Consider the following 20822-nt stretch of genomic DNA (forward strand, 5'->3'; position numbering starts at 1 on the left):
TCTGATGTTGAAATGAGTTAAACGGGAGAAAAATTTAAGATGTTCAAAATTGGAAAAAAAAAAAAAACATTTTAGTACTAAACTATGATATTCTCTGGTATTGTAAAAGAAAATCAAACTTTGAAAGTCAGAAATTCACAAGAAGCAGATCAGGATTTTCTGCACCAGTATAGCCCACATTACAGCACTTATTCTGACCTATCTATGTAGAACCAAGGGAGCAGCGGTGCTTCAGTTAATGCTGAGACGTCAGAAGACGGTTTTCCCTCAGAGTCTGTGATCTTAGGATCGCTGGATTGTTATCAAGCAGAAGACGTGTGAAAACTTCAGAAGCTGCACTCTTTGTACCGTAGGCGTGGCCTACAGTACAACAGCTTTCACCCTTGTATATGTGGAAAGCGTTTGTGAAGCCCAATAATGGCGGGTCGACTTTAAGCCTTCATTCATTCACCTGCCAGAGGCTCCTGAAGCGCCAGGAACAGCTGCCGATCATGGATTTAAAAAGGGGGCTGCTGAGGGGAAAACGCTTAAGAGCACCTTATAGGTTACAAGAAAATGTGTTTCTGTCTTATTTCAATAAAAATCTAACAAAAGGAGGGATGTCTCAGTCAGGACTTTTGCACTGCGCTGCAGTCGGCGTCGGTTCTTCACAGCGACTGACAGCAGAAACGTCCCGGTCCACAGGTGCAGCTGCCTCGGATCTTCTTGCTCCACGTTTCCTCAGGAGTAACTCTGGTGCCCAAAACCTCTGTTGTAGTCGTAGTTCTGCTACTGATAAGGCAGGTTCCACTGAAACGAAGAGAAAAAAAACAACTAAATAGTTGCTAAAACCCGAGGGACCAGCTGGATTCTGGAGGGGCAGAGAGCTAAAGTTGGAGCTTTGAAAATTATTTGTCAAATCAACCCAGAGTGACAACAAGACCATGTTTATTTTGTATTTAACTAGAGATACAGATGGTGTCCCTCCATTTATTGTTTTTAACAGCATTTGACATAATTTACATATTAATAGCAATGAACGAACTCAGTCAAGATCTGAGGGAAAATCTCAGCTTTTAAGCCTAAAGCGTTTTTACCAAAAAAGATTTTCAAAATCGTATTTAGCTATCGGGATTTTTTAAAAGAGATTTAAGATGAGACTATATCGTTTATATCAAGATGGTCTATGTTGCACTATAATTATACTTTTATGTATTCCAGTAGGTTCTTTTTCAGCCGTTTCTCAGATTTATCTACAGCTGTTTATTAAAAATGCGCCTGTGAGACATTTGGGATAAAGCTTTGATTCAGAGATGCCTTTTTATGATTACTTTATTAAAGTAAAAACATATTGAGATAAATTTTGTATGTTGGCATTCAGCCTGAAAATATCGAGATATTATTTTTGGTCCATTTCCAACTTGTATCACCAGCATTTAGGGTCAATTTTTCATCCTTTCTGTTGTTTTGTTGTTATCTTATTATTTCGCTTTGGAGCGGAGATTAAGTCGCTGTGAAGCAGGGTGTTAATAATTTAAAACAGCGATAAAAGGATTTAAGGCTGTGGTGAAGGATTTTTTTTTTGCCAAGTTTAAAGTATTCAAGGGTCATAATTCATTTTTCCAAATAAGAGCTTTATTGTGAAATGTTTTCTTTTAATCTGCTCTGTAGTAAATAAACATTTTAAGGAAACCAAGTAGACAAAAATATTGCAGGTCTTAAAAAGAGGTTGCAGAGCTGTTCATTTCCTAACTTTTTGGTTTGAATGTTTTATTTTTATTTTGTTTGTTTAGAGAATGTTTTTTTTTTTGTCCATTCTCAGCGACAAAAAGGAGAACCGTCTTCAAAAAAACCTGCTGTATTTGACCAAGTTTAGTGAATGGCTCTGTCAAAGGCTGCTTTTAAGTAAAATGTCACCGGATGTTTGTGAAAAAAAATAAAATAAAATACGGCTGATAAAATAAAATTTGTTCCCGTTGCACGCAACATTTTCTTTTTAAAAAGAAATCTATGTTACATAAAATATTATTAACAGTGTCCATCTGCATCAGCATCCTTTGCTGGACGGCCAGATTTCTTGAACTGTGGCCACAGATCACCGCTGTGCCGTGCTTTGGGACACCCTTGATCCAGGGTTTGACATTTTAAACGGTCTTTAGCGATGAGCGACGTGCTTACAGATGGTTTTTTGGTGTTAGCTTCTGAATAAACTGCCGACGTGCCTTTGTATAAAAAAACGTTAAACTCTTTAAATGCTTTTTGCACCTTTTGGCACGTTGACTTCAACTCCCACTGAAGGATGTTGCATTCAATGTAACCTAGTCCAGCTTAATTATGGTGCGTTCAATGACAAGAAAAGGATAATTAGGTTTAGGTTTAGGTTTTTAAATTAGGTTTTTGAGCTTCGGATCAGTGAGTAAAACTGCAAATAAGTTGATTCTGGTATCTCAATACCCCGATACTAAAAATAAAAGTATATCATATTTATTGCATTTTTTCTTTTGTATTAAACTCATATTTTCTGCTTTTAAATAAACTACGCCTAAGTCCTGATGGTTATTATTTGAAATTAATTTCATAATATAAATATAGCCTTTTTTAATGTATTAGAAAGGCAGAGATTATTTTTTTAAAATCATTCAATGTGTTAGACTTTAATTAGACTATTTAAATCCATAAATGGTAAAGTTGTGGCGGACCACTAGGGGGCTCCACTCTCACTCAGTGGAGAAGTTGTAGTGAGGGGAAATATGTTTGTTCGTTGGTGTATATATATGGTTTTCTGTACAGTTGCTCTCGGTTGGAGTCGAGTAAAGAGCTGTTCAAACCTACATCCTTTGTGTCGTCATTTTCACTCCTCCACATTGGTGACCCCTGTGAGCCAACATGTCCACATCTGATGGCCTGCCCAGCTCCTCACAGCCGATCGCTGTCTCTGGTGGACCTCCACCGGCTTCTTTTGCTGTGGCCGTTAAGATTCCGGATTTCTGGCTACATGATCCGCAATCATGGTTCTTCCACGTCGAAGCACAGTTTGCTCTTCGTGGAATCACATCGGACGACACAAAGTACCACTATGTGGTTTCAGCGCTGGATCCACCATCCACCAGGCGCGCGATGACCCTGCTTCGCAACCCTCCCGCGGACGGAAAGTACAGCGCGCTCAAACACCTGCTTCTCCGCTGTTACTCCCTGTCCGACGCAGAACGCGCCGAAAAGCTGCTTTCTCTCTCGGGGTTAGGAGATGGCTCAGCTTTGGAGCTCATGGAAAGTATGCTGTCCTTGCTGGGTGACGACGAAGGCGGATTTCTTTTCATCCACCTGTTCCTGCGACAACTCCCGGCTCCGGTGCGGATCGCTCTGGCTAACTCGTCCCTGCTGCGGGAGAAGGATTACCGCTCGCTGGCTGAGGAAGCTGATCGCATCCTCCTGGCTTCCAGGACCTTCACGGTCCAGTCGCTGGCCAAGGAACCTACGGCAGCTTTTTCTGAGCCTTTGCCGACTTCAGCGGTCGATCAGCCATCGGTGATGGCAGCGATCGCCACCAGGAAACGCCAGAAGCCGGCTCTTTGTTTCTACCATCAGCGCTTCGGCGTCAGGGCGCGGCGCTGCCTCCCGCCCTGCAGCTTCAAGCCGCCGGGAAACGACCAAGCCGACGCCTGCTAGCAGCCGCGGCCGTCGGCGATAAGGAGAGGCTGCTCTTTATTGAGGATTCGCGATCGGGGAGACATTTTCTGGTGGATTCAGGTTCGCAGAAGAGCCTCGTTCCCCCGGCGCTCCGACAGGCTTGCTGAAGGCTGCGGTCCCCAGCTGACCGCCGCTAACGGTTCTCCCATCAGAACATTTGGAGAAAGGTTGGTGACTGTCTGTTTCAATGGACGTGACTTCCAGTGGAACTTTGTAGTAGCAGCGAGCTCTGTCCCCATCATAGGAGCTGATTTCCTCTGTGCTCACGGCCTGCTTGTGGACGTTGCAAACCGGCGTTTAATTGACGCTGTGTCTTTTTCTTCACTGCCTTGTATAACGCGAGGAGCTGGGCCGTTAGTACACACTAATTTTTTAGCTTCAGGGGACGCGTTCCAGCGTTTATTGTCAGATTTTCCCTCTCTGACTCTCCCCAATTTTTCAAACACAGACACAAAACACGGGATAGAGCATTATATCCCCACAACTGGCGCTCCAGTGTTTGCGCGCGCGCGCCGCCTTGACGCGGCAAAGCTGGCTGTTGCGCGGGAGGAGTTTGCCAACATGGAGCGTTTAGGGATCGTGAGGCGCTCCAACAGCCCCCGGGCGTCACCGTTGCACATGGTGCCCAAGTCGGACGGCCAGTGGCGGCCTTGTGGGGATTTCCGTCGTCTAAATAACGTCACAGAGAATGACCGTTATCCTATCCCCCACATCCAGGATTTCTCTGCCCATCTCTCCGGGACATCCATTTTTTCTAAAGTGGATTTGGTGCGGGGTTATCACCAGGTCCCCGTGAGAGCTGAGGACATCCCTAAAACCGCGGTGATCACTCCGTTTGGCCTGTTTGAGTTTTTACGCATGCCATTCGGCCTTAAAGGTGCAGCTCAAACATTTCAGCGGTTGATGGATTCCGTTCTGCGTGAGTTGTCCTTCGTTTTTGTGTATTTGGACGACATCCTTGTGGCCAGCAGCTCGGCCGAACAGCACATGTCCCACCTACGTCAGGTTTTTCAACGTTTGGCGGCACATGGCCTGATTGTCAACCCCGCAAAATGCCAATTTGGGTTGCCGGTCATGGATTTTTTGGGCCACCGCATTTCTGCCAGTGGTGCGGTCCCATTGCCACAGAAAGTTCAGGCGGTGGCCGATTTTCCCCGCCCCCAGACGGTTAAAGCCCTGCAGGAGTTCTTGGGGATGGTTAATTTTTACAACCGCTTTATCCCCAAAGCAGCACAACTTCTGCAGCCGCTTTACGGTGCGCTCAAACAACGAAAAGCCACCGACAGCATCGACTGGGTCCCTGAACGCCTCCAGGCGTTTGGTGGCGCTAAGTCTGCTTTGGCCGACGCTGCTCTTCTGGCCCACCCTTCCCAGTCAGCACAGATCGCTCTGACAACTGATGCATCTGACGTGGCTGTGGGGGCGGTTTTGGAGCAGCGTGTCTCCAGTGTTTGGCAGCCACTTGCCTTTTTCAGCCGCACTTTGCGGGACAATGAACGGAAATACAGCGTTTTTGATAGAGAGTTGCTTGCTCTCTACCTGGCTACACGCCATTTTAGATATTTTCTGGAGGGGCGCTCATTTACTGCCTTTGTGGACCACAAGCCCCTCATCTTTGCCATGTCCAAAACATCCGACCCCTGGTCCTCACGACAGCAACGCCACCTTGCCGCCATTTCCGAATTTACGACTGACATTCAGCATGTTGCTGGCAAGTCCAACTTAGTGGCTGACTGTCTGTCTCGTGCGCTGATTTCCCCAGTTTATGTAGGTATCGATTTTTCTGCTATGGCTGCAGACCAGCGCAGTGATGCAGACATCCTTGCGCTACAGACTGGGTCCACGGGCCTCCAGCTGGAGGAAAGACAGATGCAGGAAGGTGGTCCTCCTCTGATCTGTGATGTTTCTACTGGCTGTCCCCGCCCTCTGGTTCCTGTTTCGTGGCGCCGCCGGGTTTTTGACACGTTACACTCCCTCTCGCATCCCGGCATTAGGGCCTCCGTCAAACTGCTCAGTTCTAAATTCGTTTGGACTGGACTGCGCAAAACGGTTAGAGAATGGGCTGCAGCCTGTGTCCAGTGCCAGCGTGCTAAGGTCCAGAGGCACACTAAAGCACCTTTGGAACCGTTTCCCATCCCTGACAAGCGGTTTGATCATGTGCATGTAGACCTTGTGGGTCCCCTTCCTCCATCACAGGGTTTCACACATCTCCTGACCATGATCGATCGTACAACCCGGTGGCCGGAAGTGGTTCCGCTGTCATCTACAACGTCAGCAGCGGTGGCCCGGGCTTTCCTGTCCACCTGGGTTGCACGTTTTGGCCCCCCCTCTGACATTACCTCTGACAGAGGCCCACAGTTCGTTTCAGAGCTTTGGTCTGCCATGGCTGATGGTCTGGGGATCAAGATCCACCGCACCACTGCGTACAATCCGCAGGCTAATGGGTTGTGTGAGCGGTTCCACAGGTCTTTGAAAGCTGCGCTCCGTGCTTCTTTAACTGATGGAAACTGGGTTGACCGCCTTCCATGGGTCATGCTTGGTTTGCGTTCAGCCGTTAAAGAGGACCTTGGTGCTTCCACAGCTGAACTGGTTTTCGATCAGCCCCTGCGTGTTCCTGGGGCGTTTTTACCTGATTCCCCTGCGCCACAGTTCAGTCCACTTGGGCAACGTTTTTTCCCTCAGGGAGACTCCTTTCAGGTTCCCACCCCTGTTCACCATTGTTTGCCCCAGTCCTTTGTTCCTGAGAACTTAGAGAACTCTAAATTTGTTTTCGTTCGACACGATGCACACAGAACACCCCTACGACCTTTGTATGATGGCCCTTTCAGAGTCCTTGAACCAGGGCCTAAACATTTTCTTTTGGATTTGGGAGGGCGTAAGGAAACTATCTGTGTTGACAGGCTCAAACCCGCTCATGTCTTGGCGGACGATCAGGTGGTAACGGCCCAAGCTCCTCGCAAGGGAAGACCCCCCTCCACTGTTTTAATGGACCGCTGTTCTCCCTCCAGAGATCCTCATTTATCGGAGCTCAACCCCCCTGCAGCCCCTCCATGTCGCCTTCGTCCTCAGGCACGGATGTCCCAGGATCATCCTACAGGGCCCAAGTTCAGCCGTTTTGGACGTTTATTGAAACGCACGAATCTGGATTAGTTTGTTATTTTACCCTACTGAGTGTTCGGGGGGGCATATGTGGCGGACCACTAGGGGGCTCCACTCTCACTCAGTGGAGAAGTTGTAGTGAGGAGAAATATGTTTGTTCGTTGGTGTATATATATGGTTTTCTGTACAGTTGCTCTCGGTTGGAGTCGAGTAAAGAGCTGTTCAAACCTACATCCTTTGTGTCGTCATTTTCACTCCTCCACAAAGTAACAATAATTAAAGGTTTATTTTAAGGGTAACTGAGCAGACTGTATTATTTTTAAGTTTTAGGTATTTTATTTTAAAGTCAGAAAATATGTTATTTTTATTTGCAGATAAATTCTGTGTGTACCCCTTAAATACAAAATTAAATCCATTCTCATATACATAATAAACATCCTCATATTAAGATATTGACTTTAGATCCGTTTTTTTTTTTTTAAATGAATAAATTTAGATAATTTGTTGCTGTACCAAGATGTTCAGACTAAATTTAGCTGCTGCTGAACAAATACCAGATGAGAAAAAGCAACACTCACGTGTCTCGCCTGCTGGACCCATGGCTGAATGTTACCTCTCGGGTCGCCCCAACCTTCAAAAGACCGAAACAAGAAAGAATATCAACCAACAGTCGGTCACACGTCTTACAAATTATTCATCGCGTCTCACGCTAACCAGGAATCGCCGTCCACTGCGTCCTGTTTGACGGCGGAGGGCCGGGAAAGTGACGTCTTTTCTTGTACCATCTGGGTTTCTTGTCTGGTTTGATGACGGGGGGCAGCAGCCGTTGAGCCTCCTCCCTGTACTCCACCAGGAGGCTTCGCGCCTGCTCCTGCGGCAGCTCCGCGTACTCTACCTCCTCCATCAGCTCGGGCTGCGGCTCTGGAAGACTGCAGCTCACTGAAGACAAGAGACAGGGCAAAAATCTTCGCTGTCTGATCAGGCAAATCCACACATCTCCACCCTGGTTCAACCCCCCCTCCCCCCGGTAAAAACCCAACAGGTCAAACCTTGGAGTTTGAGCAGGGCCGTCTCAGGGATGTGCTCGCCGTCGCCCATCCGGTGCTGCGACAGCCGTCTCCTCCACTCGTCTGCCGGAGGGAAGAGCACCACCACCCTCCGTCTGAAGCCGGCGAACAGCTGCAGCTTATGCCGACGCGCGGAGAAGAGGACGTTGCACTGGGGAAAAACAAAAAACGGTACAAAGGCTCTGATAAATTATACATTCACACCAAACGGCGAGCTTTTTTATTTCTTTCCTGCAAGGCTGAGTTTTCATTTTCGGGTCAAATTCGCTGGGTTACCTGGTCGAGGATGTAGTTTCCCGGCGTCTCGGCAGCGACCTTGATCAGGTCGGTCAGACACTGGGAGGCCTGCTGCAGCCTGCTGCCTCTCGGACCACCGCTCTGCACAAACACACAAACACACAGGCTGTGAAGACCAGCTGCCCAGAAGCGGATCAAAGGTGGAAAAAGCTGAATCAAAGAGCAGCCGATGCTCTGACTGACAAGCATGCAGGCGAGCAGCTCTTCGGTTCCCAACAGTCTGTACTCCTTCTCTGGATGCTGCTTCATGTGCGCCTGAGCCCAGAAGGTCTTCCCCGAGCCGGGAAGACCCACCATCATCACCACCTGCACGGACAAAGCATTTAACACTTAAAATCCATTTTTTTTAGGACAGAAAGGGTCTCAACATGGTGGACGCGTAAGACGTCAGCTGCTTCATAATTAAATATACGGGTGCAACTTTGAAGCAGGACAAAGAAAATGACGAAAACACTCGTCTTGCCACAACTTGAACTGAGGTTTTAATTGTGTTAAACTTGTTACTACCTTGACCCCTGCAGACGTTTGGTCAAAGAGAGTCATTACCCGTAGAAAATAAACGGCAGCATCTCTGCTGCAACACATAAACCAACAACTTTCCTTTTATTCAATTATTTAAACACGCATACAACAACTTAAGGTACTGTGCAAAAGTCTTGAGTCACTCCTTTTTGAGTCAGAGTTTCTGCTTCTTTCTGTCTTTTTTTTTACTTTGGCAACTTTTTCCACAGGATTTCTATCCAGTATACTATCTGATTATTAACTACTATCATTTATTCTTTATCACTTAATGGATTGTAGTCAATAACTCAGGTATTAACACCCCCTAACGCCAAGCAACGAACCAGAATCGTGTTTCACAGCCCTCACCTTAAAGAAACAGCGTTAGAGCGTTTTAAAGTACATGATCAACTGAAGGGAGATGATTCTCTGAGGTTCTGAGCAGGTTAATAAACATTTTCACACTTTTTCCGACTTAATTTTCAAAGTTCAAAGAAACTTTTTTTTACATTCTGGACTTTTGAGAACAGAAACATTCACCCTGTCGTTTTTTTAATCTGTATCGTCCACAGATTAGGACACGACACAACGCTAAAGTTGGCTTTTGGCTAGCCAGTGCAGCCTGGGTCTTCTTTAATTGATTCCATTCCAAAAACTTTAAAACACTTTTGTCAAATCTAAATTTGAAGTCAGATAATTTGACATTAAAACATATTCTTTGAATCCCTTTATGATCTTTGATATTTTTACTTTGTGAAAATTTTAAAAAGGGTGAAAATCAGACTCAGTTGAAGAACCACTGGTCCTGGTTTTTCCCCCTTTCTTTTTTAATCTAAAATGGGCCAGAAAAGCAGTAAAATCATCTTTTTCTGACCATATAATGATTGTGGGTATTTTGTTAGTAATCTAAAAATGACTGATGAGCTTGAAAATAAAAACATATAATGTGATATAGCTTGAAAGATCAAGGTGTCATCTAAATATATCCATATGTAAAAAGTTACTTTATCAGAAAGATAGATTATCCTTAAAATATATTTTTAAAGTCTTGATTGTAAATTTCTGAACTTTTGGGAAGGAACCATGTCTCTGCCAGGTCTTTGCTGGAGTTATTTTCTTCTATTTCTTAAAAACATGACTTTTAGACACTTGATCATCAGCTGCAGACACTGTTATTGGCCTAGAACATCTTTCTTTGTTCTCCACTTGTCATCTTTCCTCATTCTACTAGGCAAACCAAGCTCAATATGCTGTCATGTTTATGTGAGAGGTCCGCTCAGGAAATGCAGAAGAAAAGCAGCAAAACGCACAAGGAAGAGCTTAAAAGAATTTCCTAAATACAATACATTTTTTTTTTTTACTTTTTATATTTAATCAAAAAAGCATATTAGACACAATCATCGAAGCACAAACATGAGGTTCTTTAAACCTGAATAGCAAGGAGCAGAATCTAACCTCGCTCTGCGCCCTGGAAGTAGGAAGAGTTGATGTGACGCGCACTCTCTGGCCAGCAGGGAGCGCTGTGAGCGGCGTAAAGCCCGGCGGTCCGGCGTACCACTGAGGGGCTGAGGGGTCCAGAAGCAATCGGACCGAGCAGTTCTTACAGAGAACATGAGGGACCAGGACTCGACCCCGCAGCACAGAGGCCCTCAGGGAAAACGCCCCGCCCAGGAAGCGGTTGTTCTTATGGAAAAACAGCTCAACAGCGCCATCTGTAGAAAAAGACTGTGGTTGTGGAGGCACAAACCGGTTAAAGAAAAAGAGAAAAATTATCACACCACCACTCAAAACAGAGAATGTAATGTAAGATAAGATAACTCACAGCGTAACAGCCGACAATGTCTCCCTCAGCCAGAGGCTCACCGTACTCCTCCTGCTTCCCACCAGAAACCTTTTTACCACGTCCATCATAAGCAAACGAGAGCTTGTCCTCCCCTGATGGCAAACACAGAGCCATTCTGTTAAAGGTCTTTAGACGAATGTTAAAACGTGTTCAGATGAGGACGGTGTAATGCTTACCGAGCAGCAGAGAGGCGTCGCCCACCGACCAGCCCACTCTCAGGCCGTACGGCCCCTCGGCCTCCCGGCCCTCCGTCTCTACGGACAACAGTTTCTTCTCCAGCCGAACCTCAAAGCCCACCCTGCCCTGCCGCACCCCGTGGGTGAGCCTGCAGCCGGACCACAGCGAGGGGTACCGATCCCAGAACCGTGGCTGCCCGCAGGATCCGTCAGGGCCCACTTCAAAGTGGAGGTGACGGACGTCTGTGGAAACGACAATCACCAAGTCTCAGCGATGTTTCTAAGATTCTCCCCGAACAGGAACTTGACTAAACTCTGTACTCACGTGGATCTAATCTAACTTTATCCTCATCCCACTCCTCTTTCTCGTCCTTGTCCTCTGGGGGCTGTGGTGATTTGGATCTGGAAAGGCAGCGTTACTTATTTTAAAACACTGTGTGATCTGACTAAAACAATCATCCATCCATTTTCTGATCCACTTAATCCCTCATGGGGGTCGCTGGTTCCTATCTCCAGCATTCACCAGGCGAGAGGCGGGGTACACCTGGACAGGTCGCCAGTCTGTTGCAGGGCAACACAGAGACAGACAGGACAAACAACCATTCACACACACACTCACACCTAAGGACAATTTAGAGAGGCCAATTAATCTAACAGTCATGTTTTTGGACTGTGGGAGGAAGCTGGAGTACCCAGAGAGAACCCACGCATGCACAGGGAGAACATGCTAACTCCATGCAGAAAGAACCAGGGTTGGAGTTGAACCCAGGACCTTCCTGCAGCAAGGGAACAGTGCTACCCACTGCGTCACTGTGCAGCCCCTGACCTAAAACAATCAATACAGAAACTCTGATGAGTTATATTTAGTGGATAACTGTGTCCATCCCGCCAAATGTGGGTAAAATCTCAGCTCTCTCAGTCTCTCTCGACTGAAAAAACAAATTACTCCTCAGAATTTTTTTCTCTTTATAATTACGTGAATTAGACCAACTGGGATGATGGGGGAAAAAAATGAATTCAAGTAAAAATGAAACAACTGCAGTTCTGTTTCTAATCTTGTCCGATACGAGTAATCCCATTAATAAAACACAATCCTTGTGACTTATATAAACCTATAAATAACGTGGCCCGGAAAACAACTCCCCCCACCCCTGCATGGTAAGAACAGCCATGCAGCTCTCATGGAGTATGAGCTTTGGCACTCGCTTTGACCCTTTTTTCCTAAATATAATTATGGTGGACAAGAAAACTCTAGTGGTGCAGTGGGTAGCGCTGTTGCCTTGCAGCAGGAAGGTTCTGGGTTCAAGTCCAACTGGCCCTGGGTCTTTCTGCATGTTCTCCATGTGCATTCTCTTAGGGTACTCTGGCTTCCTCCCACAGTCCAAAAACATTGGTGTCTCTAAATTCTCCTTAGGTGTGAGTGTGTGCATGAATGTTTGTTTGTCCTGTCTGTGTTACCCTGCCTCTTGCATGCTGGAGATAGGCACCAGCAGCCATTGTGACCCCAGCAGGGATAAACAAGTAAGAAAATGGATGGGTGAAAACTCTACCTTTCTGGTTTTTGTGCTGGAAAAAAAAATAGACCAAAAAAACTTTTTAAACCTTCAATGTAACCCAAAACCTGTAAAAGTCTTACAAGTTAAAACAATGACGTTGTGCAAGTTTGCACAAGCTTAAATTAATATCGTGATGATGAAGCATTTTCTTAATTTACTGCAGCACTCAGTCCGCCAGCATCACACGTCTTAGTCTTCATTTTCTCCAAAGACGTTCACAAGCCATAAATTCAGGCCTGGCCTCTGGATGGGACGATGTAAACGTGTTCTTCAGTCCTTTGCCGACTTGGATGTCTGCTTGTGTTGCATTTGGATGCATTCAGGTTGATGACCTGAAGGGTTAAGTTCCTCTTCATCGCTAGCTTTCCAGCTGAAGCTTGAAGGTTTCGTGCTAAAACTGGCAATTATGTGGAACTGTTGATGATTTTCCTACAGCTTCAGGTTTGAACTCATGGTAAAGGTCAATTTTACTCTTCTTTTTGGCATTTGCTCCATTTAAAATCTATAATAAAGGGACTTCTCAAGTGTGGACTGGGATACTTGTACTAACGACAGTTTCTTTAAAAACACAGTTTTTAGGCACAATTTTTTTAATGAATCTTTAAAACGACGGGAGACAAAGACCTAAGTTTTGACGTCGCAAATCAAAGGTAAATGACGTGTCAATGTGAATCAGTGAAATAAATAACTTTGATTTATATTTCAAATATGAGGAATAAAGTCTGGAAAGTTATTTTTATACCCAAGTTTCTGTCACCTATCCAGAGTTTGAAGGAATCCTGTTGGTCAGAGGCACTTTAAATAATTTATTTAACCTCAGTTTGGATGTGGTAGTCAAATATAAACACAGCCACCAGGAAGGTGTGCAGCCACATTGTTTTAGTTTTTATGTTTCACCTTGGGAGAATTTCAGTGCTTTTTGTTTTCAACTTGATTTGAATTGCTTATAGATCTGATTAAAGGTGGAAGATCTGAAACGATTAGTCTTTGGACTCATAATAAAAACTGTGTGTGCCTTTTTTTTTTTTTTTTTTTACATTTTTTGTATAACCATAATCTACCTTTTGTAGCGTATCTCCTCCTTGAACTCATAGAAAGCTCTCCCTCGGCCCATTTCCCCCGCGACAGAACCATCCGACTGTCCCTGCTGCTTCCCCCCAGCCTGGCAGCCAGTCCCGGCCCCCGGTGGGCGCTCAGAGCCCGCTGGTGGACCGGGTTCTGGCTCAGTCTGCGTGGCGGTGTCCGTGTACTCTCGGACCGGGTCTACTTCGCGCAGCGGAGCAGCACCGTCGACCCCCGGCGGAGATGAGGACTCGTTCGGAGGCTGGACCTCAGCTGGTTCCGTCGGTCCAGACGGTGTCGGTGAGCAGTCCGCCGGCAGCTGGTCCTGTTCTGGACTCTGTGAGACGGACCACAGCCTGTCCACCAGTTCAGCCTTCAGTCCTCTGCTGTCCAACCCCAGTTCAGTTAGTTTGGACCGCAGTTCGGCCACTTTTAACTTCTTAATGTCCGCCAACTTCATCCTTACGGCACCAGGAGACCCAACAGAACCATAAACAGGAGGATCTGATTCAAAACATTGTTTTTCTTCTTCGTCTTCTTTTTGGTGTTTATACGCGGGCGGTTGCGATCCCTCGGGCTGCTCTACCGCCCCCTACTGTTCAGAAAACTGTTTTGACGACACTGACATCATCATTTATTTTGGTAAAACCTCTAATTATATCACATCCTTCGTAGTCTGACTTAATAAAATAAGACAAAAAGCCACACGTCCTCCCATATTCTGTTTCATTAACAGCTCAATGTCTTCAGCCACTCTTTTGAGTACCGTGGTAATATAATTTACCCTTCTCTTCCCCATTCATCATGACTTCATTGAAGACACAAATAGGTCCATATTAACAGCCGTGCAAACAAATAAATACGAAAAGAAATAGTGAAAATAAAAATACTGATAAAATCAATTAAAAATAATCACAAATGGACAAAAAGACTAAAGCAGATAAAAAGAAGTCAGGAGACACCAATTTCTGATCCTCCCTGCTTCTTACAATCATGACGTTACTCTTCTGTCCATTGTTCTTTCGGTTTCCTAAAAAAATTATGAAGGCAATAACTTTCACAATTTTAGCTGTTTTATTCAAGTACATTGAAAAAGATAATTGATGGACCTCTTAGATTAGCCAAACAACCTCATATCCAACTCCGACATACAGTAGATGGCTAAGTATCCGTATTATGAACCCAAAATTTTAGGCGCAAAAGAAGTGTATAAATTCCTGTAAATAAGGTTCAAAGTGTATCTTATTTACCTGTTCTTTTCATTAAGTTTCAAAATCATCCATTATAAGTTAACATTACCTCCAAGGGGAGGCCGTTTCTTTGTTCGGTAGAATGATTATAAATTTAAAACCCTGAAGGAGAAAGCAGCTCAGGCAGGAGATTATATTTTATCAACTAGATTTAAGCTCCTTGACTTTCTCTGGGTTTAAGAAATGTGGAAAGAAAGGTAGTAATAATTAATTTCCTCACAAGTGTAATTTGATGTGGCCAAATGTTTTAGTTGAGTCCAGATATAAATCTTATCTGAGCTTATTTTTCTTTAATAAATCATTAAGAAATAGACCTTATTTAATTAAGAAATATCCACATAAATTATATGTAATTAATTTGATTAAATAAATTTAATTTTGATAAATATACCGAACTGTCTGACACCTTTTTCTGTGCTGATTCGTGTATAATGCATTTTTAAATATAATACCATTGCAATTAGTTATTTTTTCAGTCCCATGGGTTAAAATCCCTTCAAAATTCTATACTTTGTTTTCCACTAGATAAAAATATTTCTTCATGATCTGCAAATCTACCAATTTGCATATTTATAGCTTATACCAGTAATGAATCAGTAAAAAAATACTAATACATTTATAGAATATTTGTCATGCATGGTAAGGTTGTTATCGGCCACTTGGATTCAGTCATGACTTGATTATTAGAAGCTTTTAAAATGACATCACTGTATGTCACCGTATGAATTTAATTGTTGATACTTGTAAACGGTTCTGCTGTCTTGCTTAGTGCCTCTTCTAAAAGCCATTTCAAATGTAAATATGCATATATTATTTCAGGTGGAGCACAAAATCAAGAGACCTGAAGGAGTGCAATTTGTGATGACATTGTTTCTCCTGCAAAGGTAAAGGATTCATTCTTCAGATATTTGATTGATTTTTGACAGATTATGATACTAACTGTATTTATGTACATAAACAAAGTTTAAAGTAACCATCAAGGCCTTACAGTCCTCACTTTAGAACTGTAATTTAAATCACTGGATATGTTTGGGTGTCAAGGTAGAAAAGAAAACTACAATATAAGAGCATATATTTTATTTAAATACATAAATGCAAAAACATGATAATGGATGAGAACAAAGTGGTAAAAAGTAGAATTAAAGTCAGTTACAATACAAGAACCATTTTATAAACAGTCTCAAGTGACAAACACCAGCTGATCTCTCTTTACTTCAGACTTCCAGCTCCGCTGTTTGTGTTTCATTCCAACTGCTCTGGTCAACCAGGAAAAGCAACAACTTTGAGTCACTACAACAGAAAACCTCAGAAAAGTCAGCCACATTTTTCCTTTTCATCGTCATTCTCTGTATCAAAGCCACCACAGAGCTGCAAAGTAGTTTAAAAAAAAAAAAAATCCAGCAAATCATTAGAGGAGATCCAGAGAGCAGCTCTATCCACACAAACAGCACCATCACAAAAGTCGTCACGGGAGCAGAGAGGCTCAGCGGTGCGCACGCGACAGAACATTCAGGTCAGGCTCACACAGTGAGCCTTTTTTATCAACATGTAGCTCTTTCTCACTACGTGCTTCACAATGAAAGCATCCCAGTGCTTCATCTCAATAAAACTGAACAAAAAAAAAATTCACCCTTTTCATCCGATAAGGGCGCAACTGTGCAAAATGTTAAAACTCCGGAGAAATGTAAACCATCATGCTTTTTAAACACATCAACCGAATGCATTAAAAAAAAGACCATAAAGCATTGCCAGTAATATAAATGAACAATATATAAAGCACAAAAAATAACAATAGCACGTTCTGAATAACACTGGTTATTACTATTACAAAGTTTCTGATTTATTCTGTTGAATCCTTTTAGTCTGAGACAGAATTGAGGTAAATGCTGCCTTTGACTGAATGCTCTGGTTATTTTCATAACTTTTCCGTTGTTTGACTCAAACTTATGTCACAGCGCTTTAACATTTGACAAGAATTCCCTTTTATTTTTGCCATCTTCGCGTTTTATCTCCTCTACACAGAGCAACTCTCAAAACTATACATCTCTAGATAAAATCCCAGGTGATTATGATGCAAACAATGTGAGGCCAAGTTAATTATTTTTAAACTTATGTACAATTCAGCTGAAAGATAAATCTGTTACAATGAAAAACATAAGAAGTTGCAATAATCTTGCAGCATAAATGTGCACAACCTTAAAACAACACTTTGTTGAAGCCTGTCTTTGACTCATTTTCAGGGTTCAGTGTCTTTGAATTTACATCTGCCATTAATTATGGTGAATTTGATTAACAGGAAATAAAGTTTATCCTTCATAGTAAGGCTTTCTGGATATATGCAGCCTTTAGTAGTTTGCAAAGATGTAATATAGAGGAAAAAAAAAAAAAACATGTTGCCATGCAAAGGCCTCGTTCAGTCAGTGAGGTAAAGCGTGCAAAAAGATCCACAGCACTATATAAATAAGTACCTTTGCACAATAAAAACAGATGGCAACAATTAGAGAAAATTTGTTACACATTAACATTACAAAAACTGGCAGTTTCTCCAAATTGAATACAAAAAAAAAAAAAAAAACTGATCAGGGATGCTGTATTTTTTCAATACAATTATTTTTTACAGTTTTGCGTATATACATTACAAAAACCTGGGATTTTATCGGGGGCTAGTTTACATTTGAGGACCACTGCACATTTAACACCTGAAAAATATGCTCTAATTAGAGTATTTACCTAATTTATCATAAAGATTACAAATTGTTGCTATCCTTGTAACAATATAGGTTACCAGATGAACAATAAAGCAAAAAAAACAAAAAAAAAACAACATTTAGCGGCACATACATTTTTTTTAAAATAATCTGCATGTCTATAAAAGATATCAACATTTTGATAATTTCACCTTCATAGGATAGTTATTCAAATCAAAAGCCTATTAAAATGCTAAATTTAAGCAAAGTTGAAAGTAAATTAACAGCATTTTTAAGAAGCCACATGATCTTAACAATTTTTTAAATTATTAATTTTAAGCATGTAGAGTTTTCTTGTCACAGTTCCTTTAACTCTAGATAAGTCCCATGCTATATTCTATATTCATACTGAATCTTGTTTAGATGCATGTCTCAGAGCAAACTAAAGAACAAACAAACCGGGCATAGAAAAACGAAATTAAAATACTTTTAACATGCAGAGGAATAAATAACATTTTGCCATTACAATTAAAAAGAAATTGTCACCTCACATGATTAGAATGACCATTTAATTTTAAATCAGCCTGACAGGGAATGCATAAGAAAAGAATTTTGCTATTTCTTTTCATGTTACATTTCTTGGGGGAAATGATGCTAATAGCAACGACACACTATCTTTGGCGTTTCTCTGCTGCGGTTTCTTGACGCTTATCGGCTGATAATCAATCAATATAATTTAGAGGTCAGGCCCCTTGCTGATTTAGGTGAGGTATGTAAACAGTCACGTGTGCAGCGTAGACATCACAAGTGGTCGTAATGAAGAGAATGAGGCTGAAATATAAAACGGCGGAGTCAAATGCGAGGAGCCGCGTCACTACCTCACTGTCAGACGCAGACAGTTGGGGTGGCAGGGGGAAGAGGAGGCGTCGGGGAGCCGCCGTCAGACGGGCTGTGTCCCAGCAGCAGCTCCTTGTCTCGGTGCAGCCAAGGCCTGGGGATGTGCTGTCTGTGGGAGTGGAAGAGCCGCAGGAAGGCCAGGATGGAGTGAAGCAGCCACAGAGCTGTCACGAACCACAGAGACGCCTGAGGATGCAAACAGAGACTTCATGATTACAGGCCTAAAAAAAAAACACTGCTACTCTCATAGTTGGGAATCAGATATAAATTCTATTTTCTACTGTGCAAACGGCGCTGTTTTTGGTATTTAAGACACCATTTAAAGGTTACTGATAAAAGTGAGTGGCAGAGAGATTCACATCCCTTAAACATGTCATATTTTTTCATGTTACAATGACAAAATGCAATTAACATTATTGGCCTTTTTTTTTTAGGTAGACCAACAGAATAGTGCATGATTGTGATGTAAAGGGAAAATGATACACTGCTTTCACTTTTTTATTTTACAGACAAAAATCTGAAAAATAAATATTATTACCACTGGCTAAACACTTTCTAGATCCACTTTTGCAGCAATTACAGCAGCAACTTGTCGAATTTATGAAAAAAATATTTTTGTTGAGCAACATGTTTCCCCCCCACCGGATGTCAATGAAAGAAAAATGTTCTGACGGAAATGTTTGCTGAAGCTGCTGGAGGACAGGCTGAATTAAAGGTTTCTGGCATCTTGGTTATCTGCAGCATGTTTTTGGTTGAGCTCCTACCTGTGCCAAACTGAAATCTGTGTAGAAAGTAGAGGTGTTGACGTCCAGGTAAAGAAGGACAGACTGGGACTCTGCACAACTGAACATAAACAAGCATAAAGGGGAAAATAAATTATTACTAACCCTCATAATCATGGTCTCAGATTATTAAAAAAAGTATTTTTCATCTATATACTAAAACCTAAGAATCAGCAAACTGTATAAGATCCATCGGGATGTTACCTATACGGACGTGTGTTGTTATCGGTGACTGTGTCGCACCAGGAGCTGAATCCCAGAGACAAGATGACGCTGGCCCCAGCTGACAGGAAGAGCACACAGACACTCAGCAGGACTGTGAGGAAGGATGAAAACAGTGTGCTGGGTGGAGAAACACACACACACACACAAGAAAACACGTCAACTTATACTGTGTTCATCAGACAAATAGCTAAAATAAGATTGTTTTCATGACAAATGCCTGGGGTTTCTAATTTATATCGGTTTTGTGCCAATTTTCTACACCAGAAACTGTAACTACAAAACATGCTACAGCTTAAATACAGTTAAACCTGCAATTATTGAAGCAAGTAAATAGTCTATTTAATAAATAATTAAATAGAGCATCTTTTTTCCCCCCAAATTAATAAAATGACGCGCGTCAGAGTTGTACTGTAATAAATACAAACCTGTTTCGCTTTTTCATCACAGAATTGCATTTTTAGTTACTACGTCACATTACATTAATAACAGGTATATTCGACAACTGTTTCATTCTGGAGAGGCATATATTTGCAATATTTAACTTTAACTGCGATGTAAGATAAGCGCTGCCATCATAACAACAAGCCCCGTGCTTTTGCGCGTGTCCGTGGACTTACTCGTCATGCCGTCCGTGCAGATAGAAGAGGCACCTCCAGCCCTGCGCAGCGCCGTAGAGCGTCGTGAAAATGCCCACGAAGGTGGCGAGCTGGCACGCTTCCAGCGGGCCCCACCGCTGCACCACCAGGTGAGACAGCTCCCCGGGCTGTTCCGCAGGCTCGGCCCGCTCTTCCTTCGTCCAGTAGCCGCTGGAGAAGAGGGCGCAGCGGCCTTTGAAAGCCGAGCCGTTAAGAGCCATCGGGACGACCACCAGGAGCCCCGCCGCGACCGAGAGGGCGTGGGCGGCGCAGTGGATTAGCAGCAGCCGGCGGTCCAGCTCCATGCCGGAGGTGTGAAAAACAAGCCAAAGGAAGATGGGCGGATGGAGGCTGAAACAGAGAATGACCTGGTGTCAGCACGTCGTGCAGCCAAAGCGTTTTCCAGAGAGAGGGGCGGGGCGGGTGTGTATTTAAAGAAGTGGGGCGGGGCGGGGCTTACGCGACACACTCGCACGTACTGACAGAGAGGAGGAAGAGCGACAGAGGGATCACTCTGACACATATTTTACGAATCAGAATCAAGAATGTCATCGTGAAGCCACAACGAAATCCACCGGAGACCTTCCTGCTTGGGACACACACAGACAGCATTTTAAAGAATTTGTAGAAAATACAAAACACGTTTAGAAGAAAAAATATGTACATAGAAACGTAATGGACTGTTTAATTGTCGGTGCTTTTTTATTTTATTTTTATATTCAGTCCTGTTGTAAGTAGTGTTGCACCGATACCGATACCAGTATCGGACGGGGCCCCGATCCAGCACGAGTACCAACAAATAGGGCACTGATACCATTTTGATGTTTGTATGTCACTTGAACGCAGCCTTCTCTTTCCCGACTAGTGTTATACATGTTATATAAGTTCATGAAAGATGCACTATTTTGGCATTTGAGAGCCAAAACTCAGGGTTTAAAAGAGATTATTCAATTATTAATGTAATTTTACTGTCTTACTGTTGCACTACTATTATACATGTTATAATTTCACGAATGTTGCACTATTTTGGTTTTTGAGAGCCAAAAGTTTGTTCAACTATTGTCACCCATTCCAGGTAG

General features: G+C 43.2%; 2 protein-coding genes across 2 annotated transcripts; both read right to left on the reverse strand.

The window, feature by feature from the left end:
• Positions 1-331: 331 nt before the first annotated feature.
• On the reverse strand, positions 332-13820 carry si:ch211-107m4.1 (heterogeneous nuclear ribonucleoprotein U-like protein 2). Its single transcript, XM_012856042.3, has 11 exons — positions 13267-13820; positions 10975-11051; positions 10650-10892; positions 10453-10565; positions 10086-10355; positions 8313-8435; positions 8109-8210; positions 7815-7983; positions 7480-7704; positions 7344-7396; positions 332-789 (listed from the first exon to the last, which is right to left on the reverse strand). The coding sequence occupies exons 1-11, from the start codon at positions 13725-13727 to the stop codon at positions 769-771; spliced, it is 1857 nt and encodes a 618-aa protein (XP_012711496.2). The 5' UTR covers positions 13728-13820; the 3' UTR covers positions 332-768.
• Positions 13821-17369: 3549 nt separating this feature from the next.
• Positions 17370-20165, reverse strand: zgc:153018 (uncharacterized protein LOC767701 homolog). The gene is made up of 4 exons (XM_012856045.3): positions 19726-20165; positions 19088-19225; positions 18866-18944; positions 17370-18287 (listed from the first exon to the last, which is right to left on the reverse strand). The coding sequence occupies exons 1-4, from the start codon at positions 20046-20048 to the stop codon at positions 18090-18092; spliced, it is 738 nt and encodes a 245-aa protein (XP_012711499.2). The 5' UTR covers positions 20049-20165; the 3' UTR covers positions 17370-18089.
• Between the last annotated feature and the right edge of the window lie 657 nt (positions 20166-20822).

The sequence above is a fragment of the Fundulus heteroclitus genome, unplaced genomic scaffold (assembly GCF_011125445.2).
Source record: "Fundulus heteroclitus isolate FHET01 unplaced genomic scaffold, MU-UCD_Fhet_4.1 scaffold_51, whole genome shotgun sequence".
Classification (NCBI taxonomy): Eukaryota; Metazoa; Chordata; class Actinopteri; order Cyprinodontiformes; family Fundulidae; genus Fundulus; species Fundulus heteroclitus.

Excerpts from the sequence above, each read along its gene's own strand:
- si:ch211-107m4.1 (XM_012856042.3), bottom strand. The coding sequence starts at position 13,727 with ATGAAGTTGGCGGACATTAAGAAGTTAAAAGTGGCCGAACTGCGGTCC. Across the intron at positions 8,211-8,312 it reads AGCTGCTCGCCTGCATGCTT|AGCGGTGGTCCGAGAGGCAG; the intron begins GTCAGTCAGAGC and ends GTGTTTGTGCAG. Across the intron at positions 7,397-7,479 it reads GCAGTGGACGGCGATTCCTG|GTTGGGGCGACCCGAGAGGT; the intron begins GTTAGCGTGAGA and ends GGTCTTTTGAAG.
- zgc:153018 (XM_012856045.3), bottom strand. The coding sequence starts at position 20,048 with ATGGAGCTGGACCGCCGGCTGCTGCTAATCCACTGCGCCGCCCACGCC. Across the intron at positions 19,226-19,725 it reads CTGCACGGACGGCATGACGA|CACACTGTTTTCATCCTTCC; the intron begins GTAAGTCCACGG and ends TTCTCCACCCAG. Across the intron at positions 18,945-19,087 it reads AACAACACACGTCCGTATAG|TTGTGCAGAGTCCCAGTCTG; the intron begins GTAACATCCCGA and ends GTTTATGTTCAG.